Genomic DNA, 21,841 nt, shown 5'->3' with positions numbered 1-21,841 from the left:
AGGGAACTTTCCCAAGATCACATTGGATTCAGAGTGCTGGGGAGTGGCCCACACTGTTAGCCACTCTGCTTACAAGGCCTGTGACTGAGCGTGGTTGGGGAGGGGCTGGAGATAGCCCTGTAAAGAGATGACAGCTGGGCTGAGCTCTGATGTGTGAGAATGCACCAGGCATCATGTGAAGAGCAAGGGCAGCGCCTGGCAGAGAAAAAGCTTTAGAAGGAGAGAATGGAGGTCAGTGTGCCTGGAGCAGAGAGGGCCAGGGGCTGAGGGGACAGGGAGTGGAGAGCGGGGAGGATAAACCTCTGGCCATGCCTTGAGGGTTATGGTAAAGGCTGGGATTTTATTCCGTAGGAGTGGAAGTTTCTTGGGAAATTTTAACAGTCGTCACATGATCTGTTGGAGAGTGTCAGATTTACTCAGGCACCCATGTGGAAGGGATTGTCAGCCGTATGGGAGATGTCTTCCACGGTGCTCAGGAAAGGTGCTGGGGGCAGGCTTTACAGTGGGGCCTAAACAAGGGAGAGAAGTGGCCAGCGGCAGTAGAGTGACCGGACCTGCTGGTGATATGAGGGAAAGAGGCGTCAGGGGCAATGTCCGGGGTGTAGCTTCCGAAGATGAGAAGGGTCATTGACACAAAACGGGGATGATCTTGGGGTGGGGGGTGGGAGACAGGCAGGGTGGGAAGCACTGCTCTCTTGGACGTGCTCGTTTGATCGGAGATGTATGAAAGGCATCCAGATGGCGGTGTCTGGGAGGCAGTTGGATATATGTGAGTCTAGACAGAGCTCAGGAGCCGTCTGGGCTAGAGACAGAAATGTGGGCGTTGTTGGCATGTGGAAGTCCGGGTGCGTGGGAGAGGGGAGGCGCGCAGGGGACTGCAAAGGTGCAGTGTTTGGCTGCAGCGTCCATTTGGTCGTTGAGCGCAGTCCTCCAGGGAGGGCGGCAGCACCGAAGTAACTGGTCAGGACTGGCTTTGGGCAGAGGGCCGTTATTCTGCACAGGACTGGGGAGGCTCTGCTCACGCGTCCGTGGAACTGGACCCAGTCCTTCCTGCTTTGCTGGCCTGGGGTCTCCAAGGGTTGATACATGATGGCCTAGATGTGGGTGCCGGGCCACTCACTAATTGGAAGGTTGGGATGACCTGAATTCTGAGAAAAATTTCGGACCTACACACAATAAAATCCATTCTTTCAAATTAGGTCAGAGTCCATGGGATCAAGTACGGTTTTAAAACTTTTTATTGTATTTCATATAATGATTTAACTTGTGTATTTAAAGACTGTTTTGTAAACTTTTTTTTTTTTAACTCAATAGGAACTCAGTTTAGCTTGATAGGAACTCTTTCTAGATTTCTGTCATAAATGAAGCTTTTTTTTTTTTTTTCCTTCTTGCATTTGGGCAAGTTCCATATGTTAACTTATAGATGGCTGATTGTGAACTTACACTTTAAAAGTATTGGGAAACTGTTTCTCACAAAAATTATTTCATTTTCTCTGTTACCACAACATTCCACACGCTGTTCCTGTTGCTAAGGCCTCTGGAATGTCTCAGTGCAGAAAAAGGATATAGAACTCCTTTTTTTCCCCCTGAAGAAGACATTTAAATTATTTTGTATCTCCTAGTTTACGTCTAAATATGGATATCTGGAAGAATTTAGAAAGCTAAAATTCAAGTTGCTTTAGGTTCAAAAGTCAAGTTGCTTTGGGTTCTTCTCACAGGAACTTGGTTTCATAGGGTAGCATGAAGTGTACTTCAGTGTACTATCATTTCCACGGGGATTGTGTGAGTGCACATGCGTACACATGCTGGCTTTTTAGGGAGATGTGACGTGCTACTAAGAGCTGAAGAACTGATTTCAGAGATGGTGCAAACCTAAGTTTGAGTCCTGGTTGTACTTTCTTGCTGGGTGACACTACACATGTTCTTGTCTCCATTAGTAAAATTAGGCTCCTATTGTAGGATACACCTTATAAAAAGTGCTTAGTTCAGAACTTACCACATAGTAGTCTCTCAGTAAATTCCATATGGTTATCATCATTATTGTCATCATCAGTTGCAAAAAATTGTAAGTTATTGAAGAAATTGAACTATTTGCAGAAGTATAGATTCCTGGTGCTCACAGGATGACCCCTTACTCTCTTAGTTTTATTAGTGTTTCCGAGTCTCACAAAAGGATGAAAGGAATCAGAACAGAAAAAGAGCAGTTTTCTACATAAGCCTCATTGTGGCCAGTCACATTCTTATTATTTGAAAGGATGGATACAGTTTTTGTTTTTGTTTTTGTTTTTGTTTTTTTTACAATTGCCTTATTTATAAAGAGGTGGGGGCTAATTCCCAGCAGTATCTGCTTCTCTGGCAAAGTGACATTATCGTATACACATAGCTTGACATAGAGTGCTGTGAGACACCACGCAAACCAGGCACATCGCAGAGGCCCAAGTCTAAACTGAATTCAGTCTCAACTGAAATCACTTATTTTTTTTAATTGGAGGATAATTGCTTTACATTGCTGTGTTGGTTTCTGCCATGCAACAGTGCAAATCAGCCATAATTTTTTATATATATATATATATATATATGTATATATCCCCTCCCTCTAGAGCCTCCCTTCCACCCCCCACCCCCACCATCTCATCCCTTTAGGTCATCACAGAGCGCCAGTGTGGGCGAGATCACTTAATTTAATGCTTTAGCTACTGTTTAATTAATAAAACTAATTAAGTTGATTTCATTAATGAAACTATTGATTTTATATTTATAGACATTTCATATTTCTTAGCTGTAAGTTATGAATGTTATGCCATTTCTGTAATTCAGCTTTTCCATCTTAATGGTCCTGAATCAGAGTCATTTAACCTAGGGGTATATGGAACCTAAGGTAAACTACTAGTCTAATTTTTTTTTTCAATGAAATGTCATGTCAAATGTAGCCATGGAAAGTAGCTATTACATGTGGATCACTGCGTGGATTTCACCTCTCCCCTCTCCCACGTGCGCTATTTTTAACTCAGTGTGGGCTTGCTTTCGAGGAAAATAGCACACCGTTTGGCTCTTGTCATGAAATTGTTAAGCTTAGTCACAGAAATCAGCAATCTGTTAGAACCTTCTTATGTTCTTCTCTCAGTTTATACGGTCAAAGGTGTTCAGCCCTGACAGTCAACTTATTGGAGTTGGCATCTGGAAAGAATTTCTAGAAATCGTATTCCTCTGGTCTTAAAGGGACCAAATTCAAGCCACTGTTATGAGTCAGAATGAAATCTCAGGTATTGACTTAGACAAAGTATTCACCTTTCTATGAATCAGTGTCCTCCTCTCCACAGCAGGGTTATAATGGTATCTGCCTTAGTAATTGCAAGGGTAAAATGAGATCATAGCACGAAGAACGTGTTTGGTGCTGCTCCTGCATCCCAGAATCGTGTCCCTCCCTGGTATGTTTCAGATTCAAAGGCTATCTGTGTAGTTCAGCGCAAATAGAAACTGTCTAAAAATCTGAGCTATAGCCAGGTGAAGATATTAGATCAGGAATTTGATATTTTAGAGATTATCATCACTTTACATCACCTCAGGGCATTTTCTGTTTCCTTTAAAACCACCCAGTTCACCCAGGGTGGAAAAGGCTGAAATTAAATCTTACAGGAAAGAAAGCAGATGCTAATCAGCTTTTTAGATCTTTTCCCTCCCTTTAAACTTGGTATTTGGTTTACTAAAAAATTTGCCCAATTGAAATGTGCTAATTATCCATTCATTGCAGATATTCTAAGTAGTGCATCTAGTGTAAAATACCAATTCTGCAATATTTAAAAGAGTTAAGATTCTGGATTTGAAATGTTCGCTCTGTTCCCTTGGTTGTTGCAATTTTTATTAATTGTCTGCAGTTAGGATTTTTTGGTTAACCGTGTGTTATCAAGTATCAATTAGTGTACTTTCAATTTACACATATATGCAGGTAGACTAGTTTTATGTTTAAGTTCTCACTATAAAAAAATCCAACTTGTATTTTGCCCTGTTCCAGTAATTGAACTGAGATTAATGTTTGCAGTGTTATGCTTGTACTGAAGTTCTTTCTCTCCAGTGGCATCAGTATGTAAACAAAAGGACTGGAGGTTAGTTGTGACCAGAAAAAAAAAGTATGAAAATAGTTTTCTTTGTATTACATATTGACGAAACCAGCAATTTTCCTCTAAGAGAAACCTCTGCTTCCTTTATTAACTGTTCCATAGAACTTGGAGACTTGATGGCTGGAATAGAATGCATAGTTAAATAAAACCATTAGATGGTACTGCTTTGTGAATTCCTAGACATTTTCTGTGGTTACAGAGTCTTCCTCATAACCCTTATTAGACTTCTCCTGAAGTTGCTTTATTGTGTGAGGGGATTCATGGATCGTATTTTAATACATTGGTCTGTTTTACCTCATACTAATGATTTCTTGTGCATTTTATTTTAACCCTTTATAATGGTGTTTCTGTAAGCCTGATTTGATTTCTCTCTTCATAGTCATGGTGCATCACATCAGTTACTTTTAAACTGGAATAACTTTTATCCTGTGCACTTTATCATAAGGCAGCTTTTTTAGGAATATCACCACCCCAGATGGTTTCCTATTAATGAGAACCACGTGAGTGAGTGATGCTCTCTGTCTTTATTGCAGACATGCCAATATTTGGTCTCTGTCCAGCCCACGATGATTTCTACTTGGTGGTGTGTAACGACTGTAATCAGGTTGTCAAACCACAGGCATTTCAATCACATTACGGTAAGTGCTTAACCATTTAAAAATCATTATTAGAGGGTAAAAAGGTAGAGCAGGATTAAGCTGTGACAGCAAGGGTGGGGTATACTACTCCTCCCCTCTGTCAGGAAGTAGGTTTTTAATTCATTGAATGGGTTAATGCCTATCAGATGTTAGGTGTTTTCTGAATTTTCTTGAAAGGAATGTGCATTTTTCTGATTTTTATTAAAATTAGGGGAAAAACATATTTCATAAAATCTTTATTGAAATACTGCATCAGTGGAGTAAAATATTTGTTTTCTTCTAGATACCATGGTTGTGAATTTAGTGGGTGGTAAAATTATATATAGATACAGAGTATAGAGACATGGCTCTTTTTAAAAGAAATGTGATTTTGAAATGTCCAAGTTCAGTAGTTCTAAATCTGTCTGATGTTCTAATTTGTGAATATGGTGGAACTATGCTGTCTTCCCCCATCAAAATGTGCATGTACTTAAAATGAGGCATTGTGACTTCAGGGGTTTCACGAACCTCTGAGCCTTCCCTGGGCTGTGAGACTCCAGGCCTGTTGTTAACTGGGTGTCAATCATGGGAGACTCCAAATAAGGTTGTTTTGCATTGTCATACTGGTAAAAAAAAAAAAAATTCTGATCATAAAGTTTAATTTTATACCCAGTTAGAGTCAGTAGCAACTCACAAGTATTTGAGTGCTCACCTTGTTTCAGGCATGGGGATGTGGTTATCATTTCTACCTCCATGGGGTTCAAAATCTCGCTGGAGAGAAAGGCAAAACTGGACGTATTTTTTTTTTTTTTAATAACTGCAAGTTGTTTCATTGTTGTCCTCACAGCTACAAACATAGACTTGAGACAGAGAATAGCAACAGGGTCTTTCTGTTTAAGCAAGGCCTCTAAGGCGGTGATCCTGGTGACCCGAGCCCTAAGTGATGAGAGGGGGTCACCCATGCAGGGATCTGGAATAAAAGTGTGCGACAGAGGGGAGCGCCAGTGCGCAGACCTGCAGAAGGCTCGTAAAGTTAGTGAGGGAGGTAGAGACACGGGAGTCAGCCTTCTGGGTGGGGCCCTTGTTCTTGTACAGGCTTGTAGGCCCGAGGAGGAAGCTGCCTGGGGGCACTGGAAGGCTTCTGTAAGGGAAGAACCCAGGACCATCTCTCTCGCTAGGGCAGACTGTGGGAAGAGGGTGCAAGCAGGAGAGAGTTCAGAGGTGAAGATGACCCCAGAGTAAGGCTGTGGGAGCAGCAGGGCCGGAGACACAGGCCAGCTTGGAACCTGCAGGGCTTTCTGTTGGGCTGGGCTGCCGTTGTTCGAAGTCACACCTTCACGGTCACAAATCCCACCATTTTCCCCCAAGGAATCTTTTCTGTAATCATAAAAAGGTCCTTTGAGTTTTCTCTTCTGGATGAGGCCCCAGAGTAGGCACCAGAGTGAGCACCAAGCTGAATAAGATATGGTCTCCCTGCTTAAGACTCCGCAAGTGGCTGGTATTGGAAAAGACAGTTAGCCAGTTGCCCAGTGCTTTGGAGTTATGGGTTTTGAAGCCAGACCAGACTGGATTTACATCTAAACTTGCAAGAACCATAGGTTAGTTGTTCGCTTTGAGCAAGTTTTCCAACCTGAGCTTCTTGTTTATAATGTCGGGACAGTGATAGCAACCTCATTGGTTCCCAGAGAGGATGAAGTGCAGCAGTGTCGTGTAGCCCCTTGTGCATACCTGACACTTGACAGGTCTGCGAGAGAGGGGAGGTGCCGCTGTGGGTACAGAAAGATGTGTGTCGGAACTCACAGAGCAGTCCAAAACCTTAAGAAGAAGGAGCGCAGATTGCTCCTTCCGCTATAACTCGGGGTAGGCTTCTTAAAGGAAATAGCCTTCTTCACATCAGGCTATTCCGAAGAGTAGGATGCATTGTTTTTCCCATGTGCAACTTGTCCCCGTCAGTTTTTAGGTGTGGAATACATGTCCATTGTGGAAAATGCAGAAAATATTTAAAAAATCACCTACGATCCTCTAAAATGGGGTGTGTTTTGATGGGGATGGACAGGGCCTTCACAGTAGCACAGTTTGTGCACTGCACAGCCATATTTGGTGGCGCCAGGTTGGCCACAGGGCTGATGGGAGCAAACGCGGAGGCAGGAAATTCCAGGCTGTCTGGAATGTATTCCACAGAGTCTCCATTGGCCGGAGCTGATGTACCCCGTGGGGAAGAGCTGTGTGCCAGGGCAAGGCTGGGGCTGCTCAGAGAGATTCAGTGCCATCAGACACCCCGGGCTTGCTATGTCAGTGGGAACCTGTTGCAGGGTTTTTAACACCTAAGTGATTTGGCTTAGTGATGCAGTGTGAAAACAGCTACTGTTTGCATCAAGCCCACTTAGGGATGTTCCTTCTTCCAGGCCTTCCCTAGTCAGGAGGAGGCCCTCTTGGTCCCCTCTTCCAGAAGCACTTCACTCAGTTACAGCACGTTTCTTGGAGATGATTTTCTTTATCTTCCTCTGTGTCTCATAGAATGAATGTCTGTATATTGGGGGTGAGGTAGGGGAGGGGAGAGTGTCTTGAAATCATATTTCTTCTCTTTTTCTCTATCCGTCTGTAGCATACATAGCATCTTCTAATAAGATACGTGTTCAGTGACAAAGGAATTGTGCTGACTTCCAAAGTAGAAGAAGGGGTGGTGTGAATGTAAGACTCAGTACATATTCCAGTGCCTTCTGAAGGCAGGCAGGAAGTGCAGCTGACACAGGCCACTGGGTGGGGGCTTTGGTCCCTCTAGTGGCAAGGGAGCTATTCAAGCTGTAAGAGGCAAGAGGGTCTCTGGTGGAAAGAAGAGGGCCAGGTGCTGACAGAGGGATTCAGTTGGGAAATGTAGAAGGAGGTTCCTCTTTGGGGTCAGCAGCCAAGGGAAGGCTGATGGAATAAACAGGAGGTTTGGAGATGGTTAGGTGTATGGGCCTGGGGGAAACTTCATCAAGTGGAGGAAGGCACCATGTGATGTCCCTGGCCTAGTTCAGGGGTGATAGCTCACTCATCTGGAAAAAGAGAGGTGGTCAGGGGGCCAGGACCAAGAACCATTCCCAGTGTTGCCACTGTGTCTTCTGTCTTTGGGGTGAGGGGTTTTAGCAGAAAGAAGTATTTGCAACCCATTCTCCTTTGCTGTAATTCTAGAAGGCCTATTGCTACATGTTTATTTTCCAGAGTTAAAAGCAAAACCTGTTTTTGAAATTCAAGAAATTTCTAAGTAGCCATTGCAAGCTGTTTATCACTGTATTGGGAAGAACTGGCACCTGCCAAAAGAGAGATTCTACTGTCTTATCTTCTGATGAACTAGGTGAAGATGTTTGGGCAGTCTTCTGTGAATTCATGTCTTACTGATACTCATCTGTGACTTTTATGAACAAATGAGCAGTTGCTATAAAATTCAGCAGACAGTTCCTTTAAAACCACTGCTGTCTGGCAGTGACAGGGAGGAAGCTACAGTAGCAGCACGGCTTATCACTCAGTTCATGTTGATAATGTTATTCTGAATTTGTGAGCAGGTTGTTATCCAAAATAGTGAGAGACCTGCAGACATACCTCACTTCTTGCATTTTGATTTATTGTTCTTCACAGAGAGTGTGTCTTTTACAGACTGAAAGTTGGGAGCAACTCTGTGTCAAGCAAACTCCTTGACTCCCATTTTTCCAACAGCATCTACTGGCTTCATGTCTCTGTCACATTTTGTGAATTCTTGAAACATTTCAGACTTTTTTATTGTTACTGCGTTATTGTGATTTTTGATCAGTGATTTTTGTTGCTGCTTCAACTTGCTAAAGTCTCATATGATGGTTAGCGTTTTTAGAAACAAAGTGGAAGTCGCTCAGTGGTGTCCGACTCTTTGTGACCCTATGAACTATACATTCCATGGAATTCTCCAGGCCCGAATACTGGAGTGGGTAGCCTTTCCCTTCTCCAGAGGATCTTCCCAACCCAGGGATCAAACCCAGGTTTCCTGCATTGCAGGCAGATTCTTCACCAGCTGAGCTATGAGGGAAGCTCTTTAGAAACAGTTGTTTTTTTTTTTGTTTTTTTTTTAACTAAAGTATGTATGTTCTTCCCTGGTAACTCAGCTGGTAAAGAATCTGTCTGCGATGCAGGAAACCTGGGTTCAATCCCTGGGTCGGGAAGATCCCCTGAAGAAGGAAATGGCAACCCACTCCAGTTCTTTTAAGTCATAATGTTTTTGCACACTTAATAAGCTACAGTATGACACAAAACGTAACTTTAAGTATTGGGAAACCAAAGGATTTGTGTCACTTGCTCTACTAAGTGTTCACTATATTGCACTGGTCTGGAGCCACACCCGCAATGTTGTGTCTGTACTTTTTTGCTAGCCGAGCTGCCATTCACCAGGATTTCTACTGGGTCTGTGATGGTGAGTGACTGTAGTGTCATTCTAGCATTTCCATTTTGTAGTCTGATCACTCTTGTCGTATAGATGACTCTCTTGGAAACTGTATAGTAATACCATGCTTTCTAGTTGTTGTTTTAATGTTTTGAAATAGTCCCAGCTGCCTCGTACTTCTATTTAGTTATTCAGTATTTTTAGGAGTGAGATGTTTCTTACTGCTAATTTCAGATTTTCAACATACAGTTGAATCAGTGGATCCAAAACCTCTTGGGCTTCCAAATCAAAGGGGAGCTGCCTAAGTGGCCCCTTCCTCCTACCCACTGCAGACTGGTGGTCTGGGAGGAGCCAGAGAGAGGACCTAGGGGTCTGCATTCCACACGGCTCCCTCGGCTGATTGTGACCCAAGGGCTGGCCAGGATGTGTTGTGTTCACAGCCAATCCCCTCCCTCCATGGGGCTGCTGCTTTGTATTCCTGTGCTTGGCATAGGGACTGACGCAGATCGGCGCTCAGAGATTTGTTGAGTCTAGCAAGGATGGCATGAGAGGAGGCCCCTGCTTTTTTTAAACTGATTTTTAACTTTTTGTATCATGTCCTGGAAATCTTGCAGTAATTGCCTCTGAAACCTTAAGTATGAAAGAGGACTAAGATGATGACATTCCCTGTGGCCAGAAACACCTTTCTTTTGAGGTTGTGTTAGCCAGGTTGGGGATCTGAGTAGATACTTCCGTTCATAGTAAGTGTGTTGGCCCTAAATTGGCTCCTGAATAGCATAAACTGTGTATTCCCATTTATATACATTTACTATGGATCTGAACAGGTAGGGTCAGCTGATGACTTGCAGGGGGCCTCTGGGGTTCTGTGCTGAAGGAGCTTTGTAGGTGATTCTGAGAGGCTGTGTGCTGCACTGCTTTGCACCCTGCCGCTTCTATTTGAATTTGCTTGTGAAGAATACCATAACTTCTGTCAACATGTCTTAGGCAGACATGGGCTGATCCTACCTAGGTGAAATACATGAGTGATGTTAATTCAGCTTGGACAGGTTGTCTGTTTAGCATCTCTGTAATTAATGGAAGCCCTGCTCGAATGTCAGCTGCCGAAGTATTTTGCCTCATATGAGTTAGGCTGACCCACTTTTTCACCTTGTGGCTCGGCCCCGAGTCCGAGTACATGGACTGTGGCCACCTTTTCCCCAGTTGTTCCCTCTTTATGATTTATTTACTTCCATTTAATTTTTTTTTCTTAAAATCAAACCACTTCTATTTAAATCTCTCACAAAGAAAACCTCACTAGAGTCATCAGTGGGAAAACTGATGTCCTTTGCCATAGGTGCTGTGTGTGAAAAGATTCAGTTCTTTGTTGCTACTCTTGCCAGGACCAGCACTGAGCCCCGAGGCCTGCTGCCTTAGTTAGAGGGAGACTACTACGTTTTAGGCAAGTGTCATCCACAGAGTGGCGTGATGTTATCACAAAAAGTAAAGGAGATTTAGGAAGGGAATACGTTTTCACTTGAGATTTAGTGTTGTTAATGCTGGAGAGCAATAACTACTCCATGTTTGGGGAAACATCAGTTGAAGCTGTGGGATTTGGTTTCCTCTGCTATTCAGGGAGCTGTCTCCCGAGGCCAGTCCTAGTCTAGGAAATGCCTTACCTCGGGAGCAGAATTCTCAGATCTCATGTTGATCTGCATAAGGATCCCAGATAAGTACCCTTTGCCATTTATCCATTGACACTATGTGTCGTGTGCCTCCCCATTGCTGTAAGTGACATGCAAGTCTGGGCTTGGGGTAGAACATGTGCCCCTCAGCCTCTCTTCACAGATGGGGATGTCATAAATCTGGCTTTTTGATGAAAGTATCTTTCGCCGACACTCCTCTGCAATCTTAGAGCTTTCTCCACTTGTAGGTATTACAAACCCTGTAATGTTAACAGCCACGTGCATAGTTGGGACTTAATGCACTAAGGTGGTGGATTTTTTTAGGTGCTAGCATAAATTATATTTTTCTGAAAAGTCATTTTCATCAGAAGATGAATAAATAGGAATTACTCAGTTTTTTGAGCTAGTGAATTGGATTCAAAGAACATGACTGTGTGAGTAAAACAAATATTACTGTATGACATCTCACGGGCTGTCTCTGCAAAAATGCCAATCCCACTGTTGACAATAATTTAACATAGTTGTGACCAGTGATTGCTGTTGTGTAATTAAGTGGCTCTGCTTCACAGAGCAAAGGTTTTGCTGTTCAATAAACACTTTCTCCCTCTTGTGATCTGATGGAGTTAGGTGTAGAAAGTAACGGATTCAGGAATTTTGAATGAGTTGTTTCATTTGGCTATTAAGTAACTTTGTTTTTGGATAAAGAAAAAAATGTTTCTTTTTTTCTCTTCAGTTGTTTGGGTCTTATTCTACTCTGAAACTTTCAGTGATAATTTAATCTTTTTAGGATTGATAGTAATTTAAAAGTCCACAGAGTCATGATAATTTGTAGTAGGACTTGACGATTCACAAAGTGTTTTTGCATTATCTTATTTCCTCTTCTTAGAGACCCACTGAATTGATGTTTTTATTACCAGTTTACAGATCAAACTCCTAAATTCAGTGTCATTCACATAGATAAAATGTCTCAGGCTTTATTTTCTGTCTACCTAACATCTGTTTCTATAAAGAAAGTTGAGTGTCGAAGAATTGATACTTTTGAACTGTGGTGTTGGAGAAGACTCTTGAGAGTCCCTTGGACTGCAAGGAGATCCAGCCAGTCCGTCCTAAAGGAAATCAGTCCTAAATACTTATTGGAAGGACTGATGTTGAAGCTGAAACTCCAATACTTTGTCCACCTGATGCGAAGAGTTGACTCATTTGAAAAGACTGTGATGCTGGGAAGGATTGAAGGCAAGAGGAGAAGGGGACGACAGAGGATGAGATGGTTGGATGGCATCACCGACTCAGTGGACATGGGTTTGGGTAGACTCTGGGAGTTGGTGATGGACAGGGAGGCCTGATGTGCTGCATCCATGGCGTTGCAAAGAGTCAGACACGACTGAGCAACTGAACTGAACTGATCATCTGTTTCTTTTGCATATAATAAGGATGTATAGAGTTAAAGGAGAATCTAGAGAAGATGTAATGAATTCCACATGTCACAAAACTGTCATTAATGACAGAGGTTGTAGCTCAGGTGGAATTGAAAGTTTGCCTAGAGTGACTGGGTCAGCAGTGTAAACCCGTTACCTCAGAGAGAACATTTAGTAATTTGAAGATGTAATGGTCATAGGTAGATACTTGATTTAGCACAGTCATTGGATTTCTCTTCGGCCTGTTCCACTTTATTTAACCCTAAATCATAGTAAATATCCAAAGCGAAGCTCCTTCTCTTTTTGTTCCAGCCTTATGACATTTTGTAGCTTCTCTGGCGAATTGGTTGGCATATTTTTGCAGTCAGTATAAAGACTGAAATTTGTTGCAGAGCCAAAAATACTTCACTCTTTTGCTTCAAAGACGTATGCTGGGCGTTTCTCCAGCAGCCAAGGGCTGAACCAGGGAAGGGAGCAAACCAGAGCAGGCACATCAAAACATGAGCAATGTCAGGGTAGATGTTACTTTAATTCTCGAAGGAAATTCCAAGTTGACTGTTTGATCTAAGCTTCTTGTCACTGAAGAGCATGATGTAAAATTAATGCAGTGAATTCAATTTTTCTCTACCACCAGCCAAACAGTGCAAGTTAAAATTTTCAAGTAACTTCAGTAGCATCAGATAAAGGATCACTTTATCCCTAACTAATATAAGTTTATCTTTTTTTTTTCCTTGGTTATATAATCAGCATGTATATTTTAAATGGTATTGTTTATGCCATTTGTAGGAGCTACATTTTAACTTCTAGTTATAAGATACATTGATTTTTCTTTATACTGAAATCTTTGCCTTTATTAATATCTGTGCCTTTGGGACTTTTTAAAAAAGCCATAAATTGGCAAGGATACTGTTCACTCATTAAGCAAATATTTATTGAGTACATCCTGTCTAGGCATTTCTCTCCAGTGAACTAGGAAAGCAGTCTTTGATTTCATGCAGCTTATATTCTGTTTAAGGAGGATGGAGTGAATAGAATGAAATCAAGTAAAATAAGATGATTTCAGATAGTGATAAAGGCTTGGGTTAATGTCAGGGAAAAAATGGGGCAAGACACTTTAGGTAAGGCTTAGTCAAAGAAAGCCATTCGGAGGAGTTGATGTGGAAGGTGTGTGATGAAAAAGAGCCAGCCGTGTGAAGATCTGGAGGAGCAGTGTTCCAAACAGAGAAACTGGCAGGTGCAGAGATCCTGCAGGAAGGCCAGAGAGGAGGCGGAAAAGTAATGCGCGGGGAGGAGAGGGGGCCAGGTTGAAGTTGGAGAAGGGGGTGCTGGGGCCAAATGAAAGGAATCTGGATTGGCCAGTGCAGACTGTACAAAGTCACTGGAGGTTCTTGAGTCAGAAAGGGTCTTGACCTGATTTGTGGTTGCTCAGTGAAACAGAGGACAAGAGCAGAAGCAGGGGGAGGGTTAGTGGGCTCCACTGCAGTAGACTAGGTGAGGGCAGGATCTGGAGAGAATGCTTGGGCTAACAGGGCAGCAGCAGCAGCAGAGGCTGAGAGGTGCGGCTGGAATAGGAATCAGCACAGAAGTAGGAGGCCAGCAGGGCCGGCTGATGAACTGGAAAAGAAGAGACAGAGAATGGCTCACAAGCAGCTGGATGGGTTTACTTAGCTTGTGGATCATGGAGTTGTTATTTCAATTTGTATATGGGCTTTTGTTGTTGTTGTTGTTGTTTTTCAATGAAGTATAATGACCTGAGCAAAAAGTCATGATGTATTATATGCATTAAATCTTCAGACATTTTCCAAAGATTGTAGAGATAGAAAATAGTTATTGCAGTGATGCAAAACTTGGGAGTCATTTATTCTTTTTGGGTTTTTGTTGCCTTTTTAAAGTGGAACAGTAATTTAGTCATGTAAACCTGGAAACAAAAGGATCCTCTCGTTTGGGTAGTAGAAACTTTCTAATTAAAAAGGAAAAACACATGTATTTGAGGGTTTTTTTTTTTCCATTATTAACATGGTAATGCACATCATATAAGAAAAACATGAACCAACAACAGAGGACACATATGCAGCAAGAATAAGTAAATAAATCTCTTCCATCTTACTTTCCAGGGGCGCAGGTTGACATAAACACTTGGAATGTGTCTAGACCCTGGACAAAGCAATATTTGGCTGTATGATTCTTGTTCCCTCACACCCGTGAAAGATTAGATTTATTACAAGTTCACTTTTTTAAACTTAGTGATCTAGCTTATTTTTCCATGTTAGTGCACATTACTTCCTTTTTTAAAAAAGATTGCCTGTTATTTCACTTCCTTAATGTATTTAACTTCACCTGTCCCCTGTTGGTAGACATTCAGATTGTTAGTGCTACATTATCACATGCATTCTTCTTTGAGAATGTCTGTCAATATCTCAGTGGATTGATTTTCCACCTGGAGGCTGATCAGAGCTGCCCTCCAGGTTAGTGCTACTCTGATTTAACGAACAACGTCAACAGTTCTGATTTGTGGCACCAGAATGAGGCAATGAAATGTGAGTGTCCAGCAGCATAAATCAATCAATAAATTATTAATATTCAGCAGTGCCACTCTTGACTTGTCTGCTGCACCTAGAAATCATTAGGATGGCTGTGCTTCAGATTTTGAAGAGGACATTTCAGGATATAAATCCATATTTTAGTTCTATTTGCTAAAAGATATTTCTCCTGACAGTCATTGTTTCACAAGGCCATTTTGTGACTAGTGTTGACTAGTTGAGATATGCACACACCTGCTGTGTTGGCCCTGTTTAGCTGTGGTCTTATGTCTGACCAGAAGAGGGAGTTTTTTTTTTATCTCTTCTGAATGCTGTAGCGCCTACTACCTGACTGGGGTAATGCCTCCCATGCAGTGTTCAGGCCCCTACAACTGGTTTGGGACAGTGGGCAAAGGTTGAATTCACCTGTTGCCTTCCTCATTGCTTATTGTGTGTATAGAAATTCCAGTATTTAGATTTACTTCTGTGTTTTGCCTTTAAGTCAACAGTTCTCAAATTGAACTTCAAAGAAATCGTATAGCTTTTCCTCTTGTGTGCTCTAAAGTTAATGAAAAGAGATCAAGGAAGGTAACTATCTCAATTTAAAATAAGCAGTCAGCCCCTTATCACACATGATGTAGTTCTTGATTTGTACTCTCCTAGGGTAAAAAATAAACTCCAGTATGAACTTTATTTCATTACTTCTTAGGCTTGATAGTTTTAAAAGATTGTTAAAACTCCTGCTGTAGAAGATTTGTAGTGAGCTTTAGAAAATTAAGGTGTTGTTTCACAAGAGTGGCTAATAGGCATTTTCTCCAGGTGATGTTAGTGGTAATGAATCTGCCTGACAGTGCAGGAGACATAAGAGATGAGAGTTCGATCACTGGGTCGGGAAGATCCCCTGGAGAAGGGCATAGCAACCCACTCCAGTATTCTTGCCTGGAAAATCCCATGCACAGAGGAGCCTGGCAGGGTACAGTCCATGGGTTCGCAAAGAGTTGGACATGACTAAAGTGGCTTATTGTGCACACACTGTGTGATTCTTACTGTGCTTTGTCATGTTGCTGGAATGACTCAGTCTGCATAGCCAAACAAATGAAACGGGTACCATAGTCAGGATAGTCCTTTGATTTAATACCAGAGTTTCATGCTGTTTAAAATTTTCTTCTGCTTTCTTCACAGTGCATTTTTTTCTAACAAAAACTTGAGTCAGTTTCTTTATGGATTTTTTGACTGACACCTGAATATATGAGGTGCATTCATCTGTCATGTATATTTACGTAGATTCCCAAGTGTAATAATCTCAAACATGCTGTTTTCAGTTCAGCCTACTGCCTTCTTATCTCATTGGCTCTTTCTGCTTCCCTGCCTTCTCCAGTTGTACTGGTCCTCTCCGCTCTGTAATCCATCTGTGTAACTTGGTACATTCTTCATATGTAACTTAGTATACATCCTTCTATATTTTTATCATGCTCATAACTCTTTACAGGTGCATATAATCCCATGTTTCATTAGCAGGGGCTGCAGGTCATAGTTTTTACCAAAAGAAGGATCCTGTTAATAAGCACACTTCTGCTGCTCCTCTATTCAGCAAAACCACAAAGAAATCCATCCAGATCCCAGGATAACACAAATCCCCTTTTTTAATGGTTGCTTAAGGTTTTAAGGTGCGGCTGTGCCATAACGTCCTCAGCCAGGCCCTCTGTCTGTGGGCATTCACTTTGTTTCTTGCCTTTTACCTCCAGGAAGAAAGCAGCAGGAGCCAACCTGCTAAAGGCTACACGCATTCATTTTGTTTCTGTGGGATAAAAGTCTCAGGAATGGATTCTGGATCAAAAAAGATACTTTTTTGCCTTGTTTATAGCTGTTACTAGATGGTTTTCCCAGAAGTCTGTTAATACTTTGTATCTCTACTAGCCACATAGGCCAGTACTGCCACCAGGAGTAGGTATTTTATTTATTTTTGTAAGCTTCCAGTTTTTTTCTAAAGCCTCTTAGGGTGTTTTACACATTTATTCACAAATGTGATTAACTGTAATTTGACTTTGAAGTCCATTTCTCAAACAAGGGCAAACTTTTTTTACTACCAGCGTAGCATGTATCTTCACTGTGTGATATGAGGCAAAACGTTTTTCAAAAGGAGTGATGATTTTTCAAGTATTCATTTAAACAACTACAGACGGTTTTCCTGGCATTTATGGGAGATTTCTCTTCACTCTGATTGGAATTTATCTTAGGGCAGAAATCTAGTTCTGTTAGGCTGAGATTCCTCTTTGCAAAATGTGTAGACTTGTAGAAGACAACAATTTCTGTTGAGATCAGTTGTGGGGCCAGTGAAAACTATTGTCAGTTTTACTTCTGATCTCATTATCCTCCTTGAATTTGGTGTGATTGGTCACCTTTTAACAGTGTTCACTTTGTGTCTCAAATAATGACTGGGCTGAGGTCAGACTGTGGTTCACACAAAGCCTATGTAAATCAGGCCATGAGGTTATACTTTATTTGGCTGCCTTTGAACAATCTGAACAGCTGAAAAGGGACACACACACCCCAAGTGTGGCTGAGCCCTGAAGGCGCATCCACCAAACAGAGCGGACGATGCCAACCAGAGGAAGGCTGTGTGCCATGAGCCCCCAAGGTGAATGATCCCATTTAAGCTCTCATCTCCCACCTCTCCTAATCCTGCCGGAGCACCTAATGAGCACGGGATAATAACACAGCAGCAGTTTCTTGGTGAAGCTAATCTGATTCTGGACAGCAGGCGTCCCGGCCCACAGCTGAATGAATTGCTTGGTATTTCCAAGTTTGAAAATACTTTCTCCCCCTTTCAAGTGCTCCTTGGCAGCAGGTAAGGAATGTTAAAGCTCCTGTAAGTGCCAATTAAGGCCAATTATAACTCGCCCGGCCTGCTGAGACACTGAAGTGGAGTGAGTGGAGGCTTGTTGTGCTCCTGTAAACTGGAGAACTGGCTGCGGCCGGTGACAGGAACACAGGATTTCCCAACTGCCGACAGCTCGTTTGTTGCCCTGCAGAACACCAAATGACACCGCCGCTGGCTTCTCGGGGTTGGATTTAGGAAATCCCAAGATTTGTCGGGGACCTCACTAATTTTCATCACAGAAACCGCTGTCATTATCTCAGTCTTCCTTTTATTTCAAGTGACGTCCGCCATCCAGTTTCTCCTTCCTGATCGTAATAGCCAACAGTTACCGAGCATTTCAGAGGTGCTAGGTACGCAGCACATGTGTCACCTTCTTTACTCCTCATCAAGGCCCCAGTAGTGCTCCCCAGGGGAGGACACAGACCCCCCAGGGCAGAGGTCCCTCGCCCAAGACTACACAACGAAAAGTGCTGAGGCCGCGGCCGCCCAAACCCAAGCCCTCGTGGCCCCTCCCAGCTGCTGCTGGTTTGCCTGTTTGCTGCGAGCAGGCTAATTCACAGAAGAATTTGTGTCAGTTCAGGACTCCCTTTGTGCAACCAGAGTAAAGCTGATGGTGCACACCATCCACACCACAGCCAGTACCTATAATTTTTGGTCTGTAAGGCATGGATGTTATTCTATTAAAACAGTATTTTAGTCTGTAGTCTTTTTTTAGTCTGTAGTCTGTTTACTTATTTATTTTTTTTTCACAAGAAAGAAGAAATGTGACCATGTCCCCTGAATGAGCCATCATAAGGAAATGTAATATCAATATAAACTTTATTTGGTTAGGGTTTGAAGAAAAGTAGTAATGCTTTCCAAGCAGAACAGGGTGGCATTAGGCTAAACATTTTCAATTAGGGCATTAAGAGAGATGTGTGTTTAAAAGTTCAGTCTGAGCTGTAGATGCTCAGTTTTTGTGTATATTCTTATTGTGTCGATTTTTATTTTTCTAGCTTGCACTATCATTCATCCCCTTTTTGATGTAGGTCTTCAGAACCAATTTGGATAGTTTCTTCTTGTTTATATATGAAAACGTAGGTATATTTAAGAATACTTTGTAGTTCTTAAGAACATTTGTAGTGTGTAGTATTTAAGAACATTTGCTGAAGTTCACCCTGAAATTTTTCAGGGTTACAGAAAGACTTTGTTCCCCAAATTGTCGTACTTTGGTTGGTTCTCATAAGAATTGTTTTCCCCACTAGCACCAGCACCATCTACAAAAGGAAGCTTTAGAAATGCGAGCATTTGTGCTGGGAGACCGGCAAGGAGTCTGGTGTCCAGGCTTCAGAGTGCAATGATGTGCAGCTGAGACTTAGTTTGCGTAGGTCCCCTTCCCTCAGTTCAGTTCTGCCATTGGCAACATCAGGGAGCCTCTTCAGCTCCCCTTGGCAGGGGTAAGGGGGGCAGTGGGTGCAGTGAGTGATGCGTTGCAGTCAGGTCGTTCAGCAGTAGGATGTTTCTGTTTTGTTTTTCTGCTAGCTTAACAAACCCTTCAGTGAATTAACCTAATTGTCTTATTTTTGCATATTAACTTTGGAAGGATTTGCTCATTCTGTGCTTCTACTTCTTGCTGATGGCTCTTTCCTAGTGTCCTTCTAATCTCCTAATTTTAAGAACCCCCATAGTTTTGCATTGTTAGAATCAGAAATCTAGGGAGGATGGGGAACAGTTTCAGAAGCCCTCTAGATCCTAATATTGCTGCCATGGTTTGGATACGAATGCTTGCTGTAAAAACAAAGCAATGTGGCTACTACTCTTTTGTTTTACAGTAAATTTAGAATTTGTGTCTGTTCTAACAGAAGCCATTTCCTATGCCTCACAACTCTTTCCCACCCCTTCCAGGCCAAATCTTTTCCACACATGTAATTCATGACTTTTTGCCAAATAGTCTGTGTTGGGTGATGGTATTTTGTAGAGGAATTTCCCCCCTCCTTTTGACATTTAAAAGTGTTCATTCTGAACTATCAGGCATCTGAGTCTGTTTATGTGTGCAGCCTTTATTATCATAAAACTCATATCAGTTGGCTGCTTTTTTCCATGTCTGTTTGATAGTAAGATTTGGCGATTAACAGGACGAGGAGTAGTGATGCGGAAAGTGTAATACGGCGGAGACAGGCAACCCGTTTAAGCAGGAAGACATGGTTTTCAAGGATCCACTTAGAGAAGTTTTTGGATTAAAAGCCTAAAAGGTCCCCAGCGTTCATCAGTTATCCAGCTATTCAACTGTGGACAGTAACGTGTATATTTTTCTGAAATTAGACGTATTTTACAAATAGGCACAGAAAATGGGTGAAGATTTTTCTTACTAGATTTAAGGAAAGCTATTCTTAGATATAATAAACTTTTGTTTGTTTAAAGTATAGATACTGGAGAAATAAAATGTGGAAAAAGACTGCTGATATTTGTAAAAATGTATAATATTAAAAACTTTTAGGTCTGTCTAGCCTTAAGGTATAGATATATAATGAATCATTTAAATTTCCTAATTTACCTGATAGTAGTTGTCAGTTTAAAGTTATGCAGGAAAATCAGGTGTGAGTAATTCACATTCTAGTCGGTTAAATTCATAAATTCCAACTTCCTCCAGTTTTGGCCAGCAGCCTTTCCAAGAGAAGGATTAATTTACACCAGCCAGGACGCCTTCTATGACCATATTAGATGAAATTAGACTCCACCCCTTGTTTTCTGTTGATCTGCCAGGACCTTTGTAATTCAAGTGCTTTTTACAGTAGTAGCAAATGTTACATAAGACCAAACATGGAGCATATTTGGAGTTGGTGGGCAGACCCAAATCATGATGCAAGCCTGCAGTAGCAAGTGTGCAATGAAGCACAACCAAATTATGTGAATGGAAGGTGACAAGAAGCCTCCTCGGAGCAGCCCTTCCTCCGCACGGGGGCTGGAAACTCTACCCGGTAAGTTTTCCGAGGCAGTTCTCAGAGGCTGGGCTTGGCTGGGGGCCCGGTCCTGGACGAGCATGCGGAAGGTGGGCTAGGTCTTTGGGAGCAGAACGGAGCCCCACGCAAAGCAGAGCGGGGCGAGCTGGCACAGGCCCCCGTCCTCTGGCGGCTGTCCCGCCCCGCCAGCAGGCCCGGAGCTCTTTGAGCTGAGCGGTGGTGAGTGCGCCTTGCAGTCCCGCTGAGCAGGGGGGTGATCGAAACAGGAGGGATTAGCTGCCGCCCCGCCGGCCGGCCAGCCACAGGAGCCATGCTGAAATGTCATTCGAGTGATCTGGCCAAAGGTCAGGCACAGGCTGGAGTTGAGTTTGCTATTAACTCCCACAAAATGCTGAGGTTTGCACCCAACGGTTCCCATATCTCCAAACAGGGAGAGCAGTGGTTACGTCGCTCTCTAAAAATGGAGGAACGTTGTAACACGCTTTGACTGTTTGTTTTTTATCTCACTTGCGGTGAGTGAGGTTTCATGACAGGCAGTTCACAGTGTTTCCTGTAGAATGTGTTTGAAAGCCGTTTTGTCGGATTCTTCAATTCCACAGCAAAGTTGCAAGCAGAACATTGTGTCAAGAGGAAGAACAACTTCAAAATACAAACAGTAACCCTGGGAAGTCATTCAGTAACTTAAATTGAGTGTATAAAAATTTAATTACCGACTGCCTGCCAGAAAAGACTATTTTTTTTTCCCTTCAGTTGTGTTATTAAGGTAGCCAGTACAGCCAAGCTGATTCTGCTCTGGTGGGTTGGGCGGCTGTCTCAAAGTTACCTTAACTCTCTCATGCCTCCTCTGCAAGCAGGAAGCGAGGTGACAGTTGAGATCTTTAGTTTTCGCTGGATTCACATTTCATGCCTCCTGCAATAATGTGCTTCACCGGATGGTTTTAATTGAGGATGAACTTTAGCTGCCGGTTTTCGGGACTTGAAATACAAACAGGATTGTAAACCTTTATTCAAACTGCTGTTCATTAAAAGAAAACAAAACACAAAACTTTTACTTCTCGTCAGGCAGTTTTACAGTTGCTGTTTTCTGGTTTCGTTTTTGAATATCGCTTTGGTGTTGATTAGTGGACAGCCCTGGCCTGTAGGTGGGGCAGATGCTGTTTTCTGTCTTCGGTGGGGGGGAAAAAAAAACACGTGCTGCAAACTCATCAAAACATTGGCATTGTTCAGTCGTGAATCACCCATTCCTTATTAACAGAGCACATTTAATGAGGAGGCTTTAAGGGCTGTGTTGTGATTTTGAG

General features: G+C 42.4%; 1 protein-coding gene across 5 annotated transcripts in view; it reads left to right on the top strand.

The window, feature by feature from the left end:
* The window catches only part of ATXN7 (ataxin 7), a 163,447-nt gene that overhangs the window by 83,862 nt on the left and 57,744 nt on the right, over positions 1-21,841 (top strand). For 3 of the 5 annotated variants that reach the window (XM_061396501.1, XM_061396502.1, XM_061396500.1), the window contains one exon: positions 4,652-4,756. The exons of 1 other annotated variant lie outside the window; for it this stretch is intronic. In XM_061396501.1, the coding sequence (XP_061252485.1) occupies positions 4,652-4,756 (105 nt within the window). Of the gene's footprint in view, positions 1-4,651; positions 4,757-10,949; positions 20,559-21,841 lie in introns of those variants that run through there. One more of the 5 variants, XM_061396504.1, reaches the window with a different exon arrangement.

The sequence above is a fragment of the Bos javanicus genome, chromosome 22 (assembly GCF_032452875.1).
Source record: "Bos javanicus breed banteng chromosome 22, ARS-OSU_banteng_1.0, whole genome shotgun sequence".
In the NCBI taxonomy this organism is placed as follows: Eukaryota; Metazoa; Chordata; class Mammalia; order Artiodactyla; family Bovidae; genus Bos; species Bos javanicus.
The sequence above is the reverse complement of the archived record's forward strand: the minus strand, read 5'-3'. Positions and strand labels throughout refer to the sequence as shown.